The 15,542-nt window shown below is 36.2% G+C and overlaps 1 protein-coding gene across 1 annotated transcript in view; it reads left to right on the top strand.

The window, feature by feature from the left end:
* The window catches only part of ACSS3 (acyl-CoA synthetase short chain family member 3), a 133,669-nt gene that overhangs the window by 109,187 nt on the left and 8,940 nt on the right, over window positions 1–15,542 (top strand). The window contains exons 11-13 of the mRNA XM_010958811.3: window positions 1,280–1,343; window positions 9,345–9,426; window positions 11,061–11,183. Of these exons, the coding sequence (XP_010957113.2) occupies window positions 1,280–1,343; window positions 9,345–9,426; window positions 11,061–11,183 (269 nt within the window). The remainder of the gene's footprint in view (window positions 1–1,279; window positions 1,344–9,344; window positions 9,427–11,060; window positions 11,184–15,542) is intronic.

Here is a 15,542-nt window from a genome sequence, read left to right as displayed (position 1 = left end):
TCTCATTGTCTGAAAGCCATTGGTTTACAGACAGCACAGCTTAAACACTAGCACTAAAGTATTTATGACAAAGGAAATAATGACTTTATGACTCATGATTTTTATTTTGTGGCTAGTCAGAGATTCAAAAGTATAATGTAACATTTAATATTATAATAAAAAGCAGTATTCTTTGGGGAAAGGAAAGAAAACCGCTTTGGTGTGAAAAACACTCAACGTAATATAACAGTTAATTTCACATTCATAGAGTACCTTGTTCAAGGTCGTCACTGTATTTTTTTTCAAGTAATTACTGTACAACACTGTGAGGAGGGAATTATTTCCACTTTCTAGATGGGGAAATCGGAGGGTAACAGAACCAGAACGTGTTCAGGGGCGCATGGTAAATTGGCCACTGTACTGGGCTTTGGGGAAACAAAGACGAATTATCATGACCTCCACCCTCAACGAACTCACAGCCTACTGAGAGACAGATATCTACAGCGTTCATAATTGTCAGAATAGAATTTTAAAACAAATTGCTCTGGGAACACAAAGATGGGAACAATTAATTTTTTCTGGGAATAATACTCTTCTTTCTCAGAACTTCTTTCAGTAGAAAAACTGGGACAGATGAAGTCACATAAAGGATCTATTAAAGCTTAAAACATGATGATATAGTCTCATTTCTGGTTTGTACTTAAGGGTACTGCATGCGGATACAAGCCTTGGTCTCCTAACATCTTTGAGGATTTTGACAGTATAGCACAGAAAACATTGGAATAATATTTGGGAAGGTTAAATTGACCTTTAAGGGTCATAAGTGGATATTAAGCCTTAAATCAGAAAAAAAAAAAAAGGGTTTTGCAGACTTTTAAATTCTTTATTTGTATTGCTTGAAAAAACTTTTGGTGTATTTTAAAACTTTGTTTTCTTTAATTTTTGGCAGGCTGAACATATATTTTTATATTTTTGACAGAATGGAAAGATATATTTGAATAGATATAAACATAGATTTTAAAATTACCAGCATGTCTGAAATACTGTTTTTATTGAAAGGAGGTTCTGAAGGAAAATTCTTTATCTTATTAGAAGTCAAAAGTATGTAGTCCTTATATTTTCTGTGATACATTTTAGCTTGTTTATATATGTGCATGGTCTCACAGGAATTAAAGGATGACTTTTTTAAGCTAGAATTTTGGGGGATTGAATATGGAAAATATGGCAACGTTTAAGCCTTAAGGTTGTTTATTTTTATTCAATTATTTATCTATTTATTTATTTATATTTTACTTTGCAGTTATGATTTTGGATGACAACATGCAAAAGCTGAAGGCTCGGTGTTTAGGAAATATTGTGGTAAAGTAAGCAAAATTTGCAATGCTGCTATTTACAAGAGCAAGAATTGGTATATAACATAAAGAAAAATGAGTGGTTGCAATGATATTGCTAGTGAGGAGGCTGCAGAAGAGGCTTGTGTGTTGTTTGAGAATATTCAGTGTCAACTCTTGTAATTTAAACATGGAAATCCCATAAAATGGAACCAATTAAGGTACAAGTTTTTAAAGAGAAGTCTTGCATCTTTAAAAAGGTTTCTGATCATAGGAGCAATGCATTCATGATGAAGGTAACTTCAGTACCAAAAATGTAAAGAAGTAAGTAAAGTTTCTGTACTCCTACCCGTCGGCAATACTGTTAACTTTGTAATCTATATAACTTTACATTTTGACAAGCATTTTAGGTTGTTGAAAAAATCTGGCTTACTCTCATGTATTCCTTTTTCTCCTTAGCTCTGTCTCATAAGCATTTCAAATTTTACTGTGTTGAAAATATTTATCAACCTCTTTTTAGGCCTCTTAGTCTTTTTTATTTATGATTATAAATAATGCTCTATTGAATATCCTTTTTGTGTTGTCTTTTCTTCTGATAATTACAATTGTAGAAATTTCTAAAAGTGTAATTACTGGGTCACATAGTAGCATAATATATAACCCCTAACTCATCAAGGACCACAGTTCCTTGCTAACAGTTTTCATCATTGTTCATTTGGTAGATAAAGGGCTAAAATTTGAAGTAAAAAATATTCCGGTTTACCTTGATTAAATCAATACTTTAAAACTGTTAAGCTAGTGGAAGCTGAAATGGAAGTTGAGTACATTGGAGACACACAGGATGTGACATTATTTTAATGATTGATATAGGGTGTTTTAGTGCCTCTGGTTAGCATAATATTGGCATCTTTACCAATATGTTTTAAGATAGTAGAATTTGCCAGAATGAGCTATTATGAATAAAGAACATTGCATGTGGTTTTAAAAAAGTTTTATTTTCCTATTAATTCAAAAGAATTCTTATTACTTATCATTCTCATATTGGTATAAAATTTTTCTCAGGTTGATAAAACATTGTCATTTCTGTGAAAATTAAATGAAAAACAGTAATTTTAGAAAGAGTATGTTTTTTTCAGGTAGAATTATTTAACCTTACAAAAATCTAATAGAGGAGATGCACTTCTCAGATTCTTATTGTTCTCAGTAAACGTGTAATCCCTTCATAATGTCTTTTTAATTTAAATTTTAAGACATATTGTTGGCAAATGAAAAAGATTAATACTGAATATGTCATTTGAATTTATATTTTTCTGACTCGGAATCCATATTAACATAGAGCTGGTTGAAATCTTTCCCCTGTTGGGGGAAAGGTATTGGGGACAAAGGGAGTGTTTGTTGAAGCATTCATTAAACTGAGCAAGATTGTGGGTGGATGTTCAGGGAAGCACATGGTTTGTAAGAGCTGTTAAAAGCACGCTCGGGGCTTACATTTTTATATAACCCCTAACTCTAAATGAGTCGTTTATTTCATAAAGCAATGTTTGCAAGATCCCAGAGGTGGCATTTGATGCCAGTACGGTTTTAAACCCCTCATGCATCCTGCCACTCACATTATTGGTGGCATCGCCCCACATCCATTCAAAAATAATAAAGCACATAAACTGTAATTTTTTCCTCATAGCCATTATTGTTACTTCAAGTACTTGAAAATAACACAACTATTGCCTTAAAGCATTTTGTGGTTTAGATTGTCACCAATTCAGAATGATTTTCTTCTCTCTCTGTTCCTAAACAGGGAATTTTATGGTACAGATCCAGGACTCTGAAATTTCATTATAAATTATTTGACGATCCAATATATTATGATATGCAGTGGACTTTGATTCCTCCCTTAAGTTAATAGTGAAACTAGGTATTTGAAACTAGGTATCATTGTATTCAAAAGGTACGGATTAGAAATAATTTTTTAAAAAAAGTTACCACCAAGATCTCTCTCTCTCTCTCTTTTTTTTTTTTTTTTTTTTTAAAGAGAACAGTCTTTAATCCTTATTTCAGAACTCATTTTTATCTGTGAGAGCCAGGATTTCCTTTTGAAACCCTCATCTCCAATAGCCATTCTACTCTGACTGGTTGACCTGAAAATTATTCATGCATCCCAATAGCTGCTTGAAGTACGCAGAGGATGCTTTCGTATTTAATATCTATCAAGAAGACTTGTTTGTACTAGTCTGTAGCGATTTTGTGTGCCTTGAAGGGGACACGTCATTCATATGGAAAATGGCTGATGGATGCTTTTTAAGAGCACATAAGACATATGTGTTTAATTGAGTTAAAGGAAAGGAAAAAAGCACACCCTTGACAATAAAAATTACTGTGGCTTAGAAAAAAAAAACAGTGTGTAATTTGAGTAGAGAATCATTTTTTTCCATGTAGAACATATTCTAAAGAAGGTCTGTGGTCTGAAAAGCAGCATCCTTTCCAGAAACCAACTACCTGGGGCCCTAGAACCACTTGGTGACCTGTAAAAGGTGTTTGATTAGGAATTATATACAGTGTCCAGGGTTCACAAAATATCGAGAGTCTGACCTTTAAGAATTGTAATGACCCCTAAATTTGAGAAATGTATAATCAAAATGAACATATATTTAATTGAATGAACATATATTTAATGGAATATCATAACAACTCCATTGTCCATTTAGCCTTCATAGTTTTTTCATTTTATCTGCAAATAATGTTCAAGTTTGATTCCTGAATCTGTACAATGATTGTTGAGAAATAATAACTAATGGTAAACTATGGGTGTAGTTTCTTTCCATATGTTTTCAAAAGCAAAAGTATAACCTTTTTCAGAAAAAGTTCAAGTTTACGTGGTGTATTGCCATATTTTACTATTTTTGCATGGATATGAGGTAAAACCACCAATAATAAGAATGACTCTGTCCATGAGGGGCTTAAAAGTAAGCTGGCATCAAAAGCTACCCCTGGGAGACACCAGCAGACAAAGAGATAGATGTCCATTCTTCTCAATTATTCATGCCCACACTTTTCCTTATTACTTGTATAATAATTAAGTGGACTGTTCTTTGAAAGAACAATATTCCCTAATGCTATTTACGTTCACTAATTGTACTTGTAGTGATTAGAAAGAATAAGGGGGAAAAATCTGCTTGGAATATTTGAAATGTTTGGGGCTCAAATTACGTTAAAATAAGTCAGTAAAAAAAAAATTATGTCTCATTGTTTTAATCCCAGATTTGTTTGCTTTCTGTAAATACAGCTAGAGCTTCTTGTTTCACTATAAAATCCATTAGGAATAGTGTAAATGACATTGGGAATTATCTGTCTCTGGCAGTTTCTTTAAAATCTCAAGCTGTAATCATATTTCCAAGCTTTACAATGTACTAAATGTAACGATTCATTTTATCACGTTACAGTTACTCATCCCCAAATCAGAAATAGTGGTAAGTGGTAATTTTGAAAAAAACAAAACAAAACAAAACTCTTGATCCACTCTGGGGTTTTCTTTAAAACTCTTTTGTTAAGCTTTCTAGGAATTCCTGCTTTGTTCTTCAGGGGATCCCTTAATTAGAGGGTAGACATTTTAGTGATTCCTAAACCACTGTGGACCCTAGGGTGTAATACACATGGACCCTGCAGTCCTCATAGGTTTCTTGCCTCCAAAGGATTTATCTTTCTAGATGAGAAAACTACCAAACTGCATGGAGGCAGCAAAGTCTTTTGATTTTGGAACTTACTGCGGGCAGTTAATTTAGCAGGAAAGTTTTGATATCTGAATTGCTATGAATACAAAATGTTCATGAATTTTAGACGGTGCTCATGTAATTGCATGCAGAGATCCCAAGAGCAGAAATAAAACTATGAGTCAGTAATTTCCAGGCAACACTGTGCAGGGCATGAGAGAAAATTTTAACTGCAATTGCCTTTCTCAGTCCTCCAGTGCTCACTGTTATTAAAGCCATAGGTCTCTGGCTCTTCCTGGCTCGTGGGCACACATTATTCTGTGACCAGGCACGCTTGTTGCTGTTGGAAGTGCAGCTTGTCTGCTTCCTGCTGTGTCCTGCTGGCCTGTCCCTGCAGGCAGTGATGGGGTCTGAGGGAGCTGGAGGGTGGTCCTGTCTGCGTGGCTTTCACCCTGGAGCCTGCCGGTTTCTCAGCCTCCAGATATTGAGCACTTGGTCCTTAATGATGTTTGTTCACATCTTTACAATTTTGCAGGAGTGATTCGGTCACTCACTGCGCTGCAGTCTTGGGGGAGGATCAGGACAGCTTTCCTTCACCACTTTATCCTTTGAATAACCAAGGATGGCAGGTAACTGTAATCCCGTTCCTTTCTAAATCTCCTCTACAGATTTTAGTAGGGTCTTTTATTAGCTTTACAGCAACACAGTGAACTAGGCGGTAGGACAGCTATTATCTCATTTTCGACATGGGAATCTAAACATCATTAGAAGTTACACAGCTAGAACTCACATTTCTTACCCTGTCTTGTGTCTGCCCACTGAGAAAGAAATTATGGCTAATCAGCCTCTTCTGGGGAGATGCAAAGTATATCTTCCTAGGAAGATCTCAAGCGAAGCCCAAAGACCTCATAGGAAATACTGCAAGTGCAAAGTCGGGATCTAACTCCAGAATTCTGTAGGGAGCAGGAATTAAATGTCTTCAGGTTATTTCTTTTACCATGGGGATTCCTGCGGGAGCAGTGAATGTAGGCCATCCTTTACCTGGGAATTCTGTATGTCACATGGAAGGAATGTTTACCTTCCACGGTGATGGATGTTCTCTTCCTTCATTAGCTGTCTAAGGACTTCTCAGCACTGTGATGCCTTCCCTTCCACACACACACATGCACAGAGGAATCACTGCTGCCTCTGTTTTCCTTCTTCCCTCTTAAGAATGTTCTCTTTGGAAAGGATACTTTCTAGGAAGAACTCATTCACAGCTGGGTGGGTGGTAATAAGACTCCCCTTTCACTCTGGTAAGAGTTGGAGCAGTATCACAGGGTGGTAACATTTGATCTTGTATTTGAAGGATGAGGATGGACATTAACCAGCACACTACTTGGTATTTCAACAAAATTTCCTCCCTTCTGCCGGTCCAATGATTTTTTATATTATTATAACTATAGAAAAAAAGTGTTTTTTTCCCTATGACTTCAGAAAAAGAGCCCCAGTGCCTTCACTACTCCAGAAGTAAAACCTTCATTTAATATAGAATAATCATTAGGATAGCAGCCAGAGAGGTGGTCATTTGGAACGCTGTAGAAATGGTTCTGCTCTAGCTCATACACACCCAACTCCTCTCTGGAGATTTGTTGCTTCCCTTCTCACATGTTTCACTCCATATATGTATACAATCACAAATACTTTCCATTCTGGAGCCCCTCCTTTCTGCTTTTCTTTAGGACCATTACATGGCATCTTCCAGGGTTCTTTCCAAAGTTGCTTCTTCCTATCTTTTCAATATTTAGATTAACACCTGCATTTTTAAAGATACCAGACTTTATTAGTGACGAACAGATAGCATTTTCTTATTTTATGCTAATGATTAGTTGGCCCCTCTTTAGTATTGGCAATTGGCCTTGAATTTCTCCTTCCTAATCTGCACTCTCTCCCTGGATCATATACTTGCTGCTATGTTATTCTTAACTCCCAAGGTCTATGCAGAGATAGGTCCAAACCTACACAGGCCTTTCTCACAGGGATGAAAGATGACATACAAATGCATACTTCCCCTGTTCTTCAGAAAATTTACACAGATATTTAAAGTTTCGTGCAACAGCTGAGAAAGCTGGTGTTCTTAAAGCTGTTTCATTTTTCCCCTGGAGGATGGCTACCTGTATTTGTAGTCCTCTAGACGTTAGTAAATTATAAGAATGGAATCTATATGTTTCTATGTTGCTACTATATGTATATAGTACTAATTGCTAGTACTATTTTTTTTAGGAAATAAAGTTATCAGGGCATCTTCTTTTAAGAATAGAGATTGCAAACTTAACCAGCTTCTGAGAAGTGAGAGATGTACCCTTTCTCTCCAGTAACACTCCTACTGGAAAATGCTGGGCTCTTGGGCCCATGTGCACACAGTGAGTTAGGTACATTCTAGGCCACCAGGAAACTCAACTCACATTCCACACACTAAGGGCTAACTCATTTGGATTATTGCTGGAAACACTCAGCAGTCTCTCTTCACTGTGAGGAGGCAGTGTGTGGACACTGATGAACCAACACCTTGGATTTGCGGTCTGTAAAATGCAAGAGCCACTTCTTTAACAATGTGCCCTTCTAGATGCTGAGCTCTTCGTATGGGCGATGGTATGGGTTTAAGGATTTGGATCTGTCAAGCGTATTGTTCTAATGGTATATTTCAGGAATAGTTGGCTTCACTCATTAACGTTATCTCTTCTGGCCCATGTTGGCTTTTGATTTGTCATCTCTTCTGAGTGTCCTCTCCATCTGTTTATCCTCAGCATCCTGACAGTGCTGCTAAATAGGTGATTTTTAGTGGCTGTAATATTCATATTGTAGTTCAGTATTTAGTGATGATTTTTACACGTTTTAAAAATGTTAACAATTAAAACAAACTGATAAAGTGAAATCATATACATGGTTATTTTGAAAGATTAACAGAAAAATTGGTTAAAAGGACCTGAAAGGGTTATCTGCGTCTGCTTGCTGCCTTTATGTAGGTTTAGTGCTGAACAGGAGGAGTAACACCATCAACAGCAACAACATAGCGGCATCTCTGTAGTTTTTTTTTTTCCAGATTAGAAAATGCTTTTGCATGCATTTTATGTAATAACATGAGGTCCACAAATGCTGATGTAGCCTTTTCCTTCATCTTAAAATATGACCAAAAGAGAAATATTACAAAATATTTTATTACAAAGTAAAATATTGCATGGGCAGGCTAGACATGGTGGAAATAGGTGATCACAGCTGACCCCACTTCTAATAGCATTTTCTACCTGACGGAATGTGAGAATACAACTCAGTGCCTCAAAGGTCTAATATTTACGTGGAGGGTGTGTGTTGTGGCCTCACGTTGGCAGTGACCACGTCTATTTCATTTTCAGTTTTCTCAGCATCAGTGCTGTGGAGTCACCACTTCACTTGGTATTATTTGTGACTACAGGAGGGTAGGGTTTTGAAAATCCTTAAGTTGTACAGTATCTAAATTTCCAAACTACAAAACATCTAAAAGAGTTCTATGTCCAGAAAATGCACTGAGTGGTTATTTTTGTTAGGTGATACTTCGTACAAGGAGCTGATGTGAGAATTTATTCATTTATTTATATACAGATAAATACACAGATAAAAGCTAAGCCCTTGTCATGTGTATAACACTTGTTTCATACTCTGGAGGCAAGAAGGAAACCTAAGAGGAAGTTGAGGGGGAAGAAGGGATGTACACCACTTCTGTTGTATGTGCTCACATATCTTCACGTGTTCATCGGGGTGAGAAATCACATGGATGGTCATGAAAAGAACAGAAGAGGGGACAATGGGAAGGAATTCCCAGAGTGGAGAGGCACATTGATTGTGAAGATAAGATTGTTCATGGGATGTTTAATTGGTACATTTTATTACACACAGAGACTGGCAAAGGTGTTACCTTAATACTTAAAAAAAAAAAAGTTTATTTGCCTATGGTAGAAGCCTATTTCTCTTAAAAAGTAATCTGATGATGCATTTTTGGTTCCTTTTTGCAGATGTTATGCTTCTTACTGAAACAATGATTGCTGCTAATAACGATTTAAATGCCAAGTGTGTGAGCCTTTAGTGCCCTTCCCAGAAACTACAGTCATCCCTCCGTGACTTTGCTATGTATGTCATGAAGTGGGCAACCACTTCAGCCTCAGTTAGACACCATCCGTCCAGCAGATTTAAGGGTTACAATTCAGTGTGGGATTTGAATTGTAATTATTCATCACAGTGGAAAATTATCTTTTCTAATCAATCTGTCTTTATTACTACTTTCATCATAATTCTCACTGCTTTGTTTTCGTATAAGGTTGCCATTACCACCTGGTGCGTTTTCAGGACTCTGGAAGAATCAGGAAGCATTCAAGCATTTATACTTTGAAAAATTTCCTGTAAGAACTTAATTATACTTTTTGCTTTTACCATCTTATGCACTTCTTTGTAGTTCTTGCCTATTAAATTCGATAACTCGCTCTTAGAATTCTAGAGCACAAAGCAACTTTTTAAAGATTATCTGGACCAGTTTCATGATCTCAGGGACGAGAATGCCCAAACCTCAGATGTCCAAATTAGTCATTTTTGTATTTATTTATCCGTCTCTGGACACTGAAAGTTCTCAGTTTCTCTTAGCAGCTTCTCGTGAAATTTAACAGCTGTTCATATCAGGAAAGTTTTCACTAAGTTAAAACTTTGGGGGCTTTCTGTATGCTTTCCTGCATTGGATTCCTCCGCACAGACTGAGAACACCTGGTCAAAACTGGATGCTGTCATGAGAACCTCTTTACCTCCTCTACTCCTGTTTATGTGAGCAAAATTTGGGTTGCCAGAACTGTATTTCTTTTATCCTTTTGCCTATTTTTGATGTTCTTTCCTGAGCATTTGCTGAGCTCTTTTTATTTTAAAATTCCATTTTAAAATACAGGTACAATATAGAGAGAGTGTTCTCATCACCCAACCTCCAGTGCCCTGGATAACAGGAAGTGTCTTCCTGTGTTCTTTTTGGCCATTTCCCCATTACTCTGATTCATGTAGTGAATCTAAACTCTGTCTTGTCACCCTGACCTCAGCCCTCTCATCTAAGGGCTTATTAACAACACGGAAGGGTTGAGTAACTTGCCCACAGCTTAGAAATAACAGAGCTGACATTTGGACCCCATATAGTCTGGCTCCAGTATCCACACCATATCGAGATTGTCTCTCTGACAGTAATTGCAGGAAGAGCTGCCGATTATTGAGGGCTCGTGTTGGGCCAGGGTCTGCCCTCCTTATACGCCCCATGCCATGAATGCTTCTCACAGCCTTATTGCGAGGTTCATCACCCCCTTTAATAGATGAGCATACTGAGTCTCAGAAAGATTAAGAAACACAAATAGTGACTCACTTGGATTTGTCCTGAAGCCCATGCTTATAACATAGGTATTAACATGACTCTGAAGCATTTGGGGAAATAATATTTCTTTTTACTCCTCGTTCTTGATTCTTCATTAAAGTGTGACTTCTGAATCAGTGAAGACGTGCTGCTTCTCTGAGTTGATTAAAAGTTATATTTTATACTTACTATCTAACTATATTTCACTGAAGCTCGAGTCCAATCCAAATGAGCAAACTAGTGGTCTCTTTTGTAATTATCCACAGAGAGCTTTAAAGCTTTAAAAAATTAAGACAATTAAAGAAGAAATCTAGCAAAGAATTGCTTTGCAATACCAAAGTATATTGGAAATATTGAGCTATTACTTCTCCATTAAAAAAAGAAATTGGGTTCATAAACTTTATAACTCTAGGTTCAAACACTTAGCTTGAACATATATAAGAACACTTTAATTTATTCCTGGTTGTTGGAGGAGTGAAGAGATTCTAGTAAGCTTTCAAAATCAAAAGCAATTTAATTTCATAGGCTAGTTATGAAAAAAAAGTCAAATGCATACAGTAAACCCCTTTCTATCACATTTTATATTTTACCAAGCTTAAAATGATTGCATTACCTAATGCTACATGCAAACCCGACATTATTTCTTCTTGTTTTCAGGGATACTATGACACCATGGATGCTGGTTACATGGATGAAGAAGGCTATGTGTATGTCATGTCTCGGGTTGACGACGTGATAAACGTTGCAGGTCACAGGATTTCTGCAGGTTCCATCGAAGAGGTATTGATAAATACTGGTCTTTTCTTCCAGTTTCTTCTCTGTGTTTAGGCACAGAGCTGAGCTGAAGTCAGTAATAATGAGGTTAAGTCACTGCACCTAGAAAATTGCCAGGCCCTTCATCTGCAGCTTGGGCTACAGTGGTTATGCTGGTCTCTCTCACCTCACTTTTCTCCCATGTGGATTTTCATACTCCCCACAGTCCCCCGATTCCTGCCTGGGTGATGGTGAGGAATGTTAGGCACTTACCTTTAATTTGTTATTTATGGGAGAGTTTACATACGTTTGTTTCCTGATACTTGCTACTTGATTGCTTCTAGCTTCTTGATTTGCTCCTCCTTGATAACTAGGTTTGCATGTAAAGTGGTGTGAGATTGAACATTTTATTGTACTCTTAAATCCGGAGAATTTTCTTCCAGTGTAAATTACACAAATTTCCCAGAAGAGTTTTTAAAAAATGTTTCCAACTGTTTGCCTTTAAATAGAGTAAAATTCACTTTTTTGTTGTTGTTGTATAATACTTTGAGTTTTTTACTTGTAGTATAGATTCTTGTAATCATCACCAACAGACAGGGTACAGAAAAATTTCAACACTGCCAAAGAATTTCCTCATAATGTCACCTTTGTATTTGGACCCTCCCCTCATCCCTAACCCCTGGTAGCTACTAATTTTTTTCCTTTCTCATATTTTTGCCTGCTCTGCAATGGCATATAAATGGAATGATACGGTATGTAACCTTTGAGACTAGGATATTTCATTTAGGAAAACGTGTCTGAGATCCATTCAAGTTGTGTATATCAATAATTTGTCCTGTTATGTTGCTGTGCAATATTCCATTGTGTAGACGTAGTAACCAGTTTATGTTTCCTTCACCCATTAAAGGATATTTGGCTTGCTTCTAGTTAGAGGCAATTATAAATAATGCTGTTATACACATTCAAGTACAGGTTTTTATGCAAAAATTAGTTTTCATGTCTCTAGGATAAAAACCTGTAGTGAGTTTGCTGGGTTATATGGTAAGCACATGCTTAGGCTTATAGAAGTTGCCAGGCTGTTTTCTAGTAGCCATGCCATTTTTCATTCCCACCAGCAATGTTTGAGGAGTCCTGTTTCTTCTCATCTTCATCAGCACTTGGAATTGTCATTATTTTTATTTAAATCACTCTAATAGGTGTGTAATGCTATCTCGTTGTGCTTTTAATTTGCTAGTCTGTAATGACTAATGATGTTGGACACCTTTTCTCATGTTTATTTACTATCCATATTATCTCCTTTAGTGAAATATCTGTTAAAATCTGCTATTTTTTTATTATTCAGTTTTGAAAGTTCTTTAGATATTCTGGATACAAGGCCTTTGTCTGATATGCAATTTGCAAATATGTATTTCCTTCCAGTCTGTGACTGGTTTTCTCATTCTCTTGAAAGTGTTTCTTACAAATCAAAAGTGTGTTAGTGTGTTTCACATTGATGAAGTTTAATTCACATTTTTTTTTTCTTATAGATCATGATTTTGGTGTTTAAGAATTTGTTCTTAATACAAGGTCATAAATATTTTCTCCTTTGTTTTCACCTAAGAGTTTTATAGTTTTACATTTAGTTTTATTGTTTTGTATTTCGTATCAGTTTACATTTATATTTTGAGGTGTTTTTTTTTTTTTTTGCATGTGGTGCACGATGTAGGTTGAGGATTTTTTTAATATGGATGCCAGTTCTTCCAAGTGTCATTTGTTACAAAGGTTGGCCTTTCTCCATTGAATTGCCTTTGCAACTTCCTCAAAAATTAGCTGATAATATTTGAGTGGGTCTATTTCTAGAGTATCTCTTCTGTTTCATTGATCTGTGTGTTTATCTTTTCACCAATACTATTCTGCCCTGAACTGTAACTTTATACAATGTCTTAAAGTTAAATAGTGTTTTTCGAAATTGTTCCACTTTTTCAAAATTGTTGTAGATGTGCTCGCTTCAGCAGCACATGTAACAGTGTTGTAGATGTTCTGGTTTCTTTACTTCTCTGTATATATCTTAGAATGAACTTTTATTTAGATAAAATAAATCCTTCATGTGTTTTGATTGGGATTTTATTAAATCTATAGATTGATTTGAGAAAAATTGATATCTGAACTATACTGAACTGTCCAGTCCCTGAACTTTGTATGTTTCTCCATTTATTTAGGTTTTTCTGGTATGTTTCACTGACATTTTATACTTTTGCGTATACAGATTCTGAACATATTTTGTTAGATTTATACGTAAGTATTTAATTTTTTTAGCTATTGTAAGTAGAATTTTTTTAAAATTTTGGTTTGGTTTTCAAATTTTTATTGCTAGTGAATAGAAATACTGTTGATTTTTATGAACTGATAAGTACCCTCTGATCTTATTAAATTGACTTAGGAGTTGAGGGGTGTGTGTGTAGATTCTTTGGGATTTCCTATGTAGACAGTCATGTTGTCTGTGGATAGAGATAATTTTATTGCTTTCTTTTTAATCTGTCTTTTATTTATCTTTCTTATCTTACTAAATTGGCTAAAACTTCCAGTATGATTGAAAGTGACAAAAGCAGGCACCCTTCTCTTGTTTCTGATCTAAGGGAAACGTAGTCAATATCTTACCATTAAGAATGATGTTACCTATTGTTGTTTCTGCAGATGATACTAAATGAGGAAGTTCCCTTCTAGTCCTCATTTACTGAGTTTTAAAAAATTTTTTATCTTGAATGAATGTGAAATTTTGTCAGATACTTTTTTTTGCCTCTATTGATGTGACCATGTGGGTTTTCTTTTTAAGCTTGTTAATATGGTAAATCATATTAATTGATTTTCAGCTGTTGGCCCAGGCTTGCACTGCTTGGAGTAAACCTCATTTTTTTGCAGTGTATTATTGTTTTAGTATATTGACTTTTTAAAAAAATCTATGGTAATTTTTCTTGATCTGAAGTTGGCCTTGTGTGGTAATCATACAGCCATTCTAGGTTTTCTTAAACAGTGTTTGTGTAATTTATCTTCTTCATTCATTCCAAGAGTGCTTGCCCGTACTTTTTGGATCACAGTTACTGTGGGGTTTTTAGTATTAACTTTGTTAATTTTCCTGAGTGTGCAGTTGAGGAGTTCTGGGTCAAAGACATGTATCTTAGTAACAAGTGTGCCATTGCTCTCTTAGCCCAGGTCTTATCCCTCGGTGATGCACAGAGAGCAGATGGGAAATTCCCTACGTAAGTAGCCAGACACATCATAGATGAGAGACAAGGAAAATTATTTTTCTCTGCTTATAAAGAGGAAGGAGACAGCTCTCTTTCACCCCTCCTAAAGAGGTCTCCTCGGAAACATAATGGCCTGCAGCCAAATTCCAACTCTGGTGTGTATATAACATCTCTTTGATGTATGTCTCAACTCTTACAACCTAGTAATGCTTCCTAGTTCTAAGGCTTTATCTTTTTATGTAAATACCTAGGAAGGTAGTGAGCCAGTCTCTCCAGCACCTTCTGAGTTTCACCTAGGGATCTATCTAGTCTAGGCTGTAATCATTTGACCCTGCCAGAGAAATTAGAAAATTTTATTATCCTGTCATATCAGAGCAATTAACTAAGCAAATAGCTATAGATCAAATTCTTATGGCATTTGAAGAGTCTCAGGAGAATAGGGATTTTTACAGGAGCAATAAGAAATCTAGAAAAGTTTTATTCCCCTACAGATGTAATCGCTACATTAAAATATTTGTCTGATAATTCTAACATTTGGATCATTTGGGCTTAGCATCTGTTGATTATCTTTTTTCTTAAGAGTTGTTTAGGTTTTGTTTTTCCTTTTTGTGTCCAGTAAGTTTACATTTTATCCTGGATATTTTGACTGTTACATTATGAGATTCTGGATCCTTTTTAAATTATCTGGATTTATGTTCATGTGGTTGTTTATTTTAGCAAGTGGCCAACCTACTTAAGACCGGACTACATGTCCTCACCCACTTTCTGTGGACTGTGGTTCCAATGTTAACTGTGTTTTCAAAATCCTTACGGTGCTATTCTGGTCTATCTCGCTTGTGTTTCTCCCAGAGGCCAGTCTGAAACTCCAGTTAAGTGCGAAAAATCTTTGTTGTGTTGATTCTGGTTGGATTCATGCATGCACAACTTCCAGGTGGCTCAGGACTTCATACACAGATTTAAATTATCCTCTTCTCCAGCTCCTTCCTCTCTGAGATCTACTCTTCACTTTTTGATCCCCAAGTCTCCCTGTTACTGCTCTTCTCAGTGGGAAGTCAGGGCTTTAGTCTCCTGGTACCCCTCCAGGGGTCAGTCCTTCCAGGTTGACCTGCACAGTGTTCCTGGGGAAGGGAGGGGACTCTGTCTCCTTGCTAACACTTGCTAG

This window comes from Camelus bactrianus, chromosome 12 (assembly GCF_048773025.1).
Source record: "Camelus bactrianus isolate YW-2024 breed Bactrian camel chromosome 12, ASM4877302v1, whole genome shotgun sequence".
In the NCBI taxonomy this organism is placed as follows: Eukaryota; Metazoa; Chordata; class Mammalia; order Artiodactyla; family Camelidae; genus Camelus; species Camelus bactrianus.
Note: the sequence above shows the minus strand (reverse complement) of the source record. Positions and strands in the feature narration are given on the sequence as shown.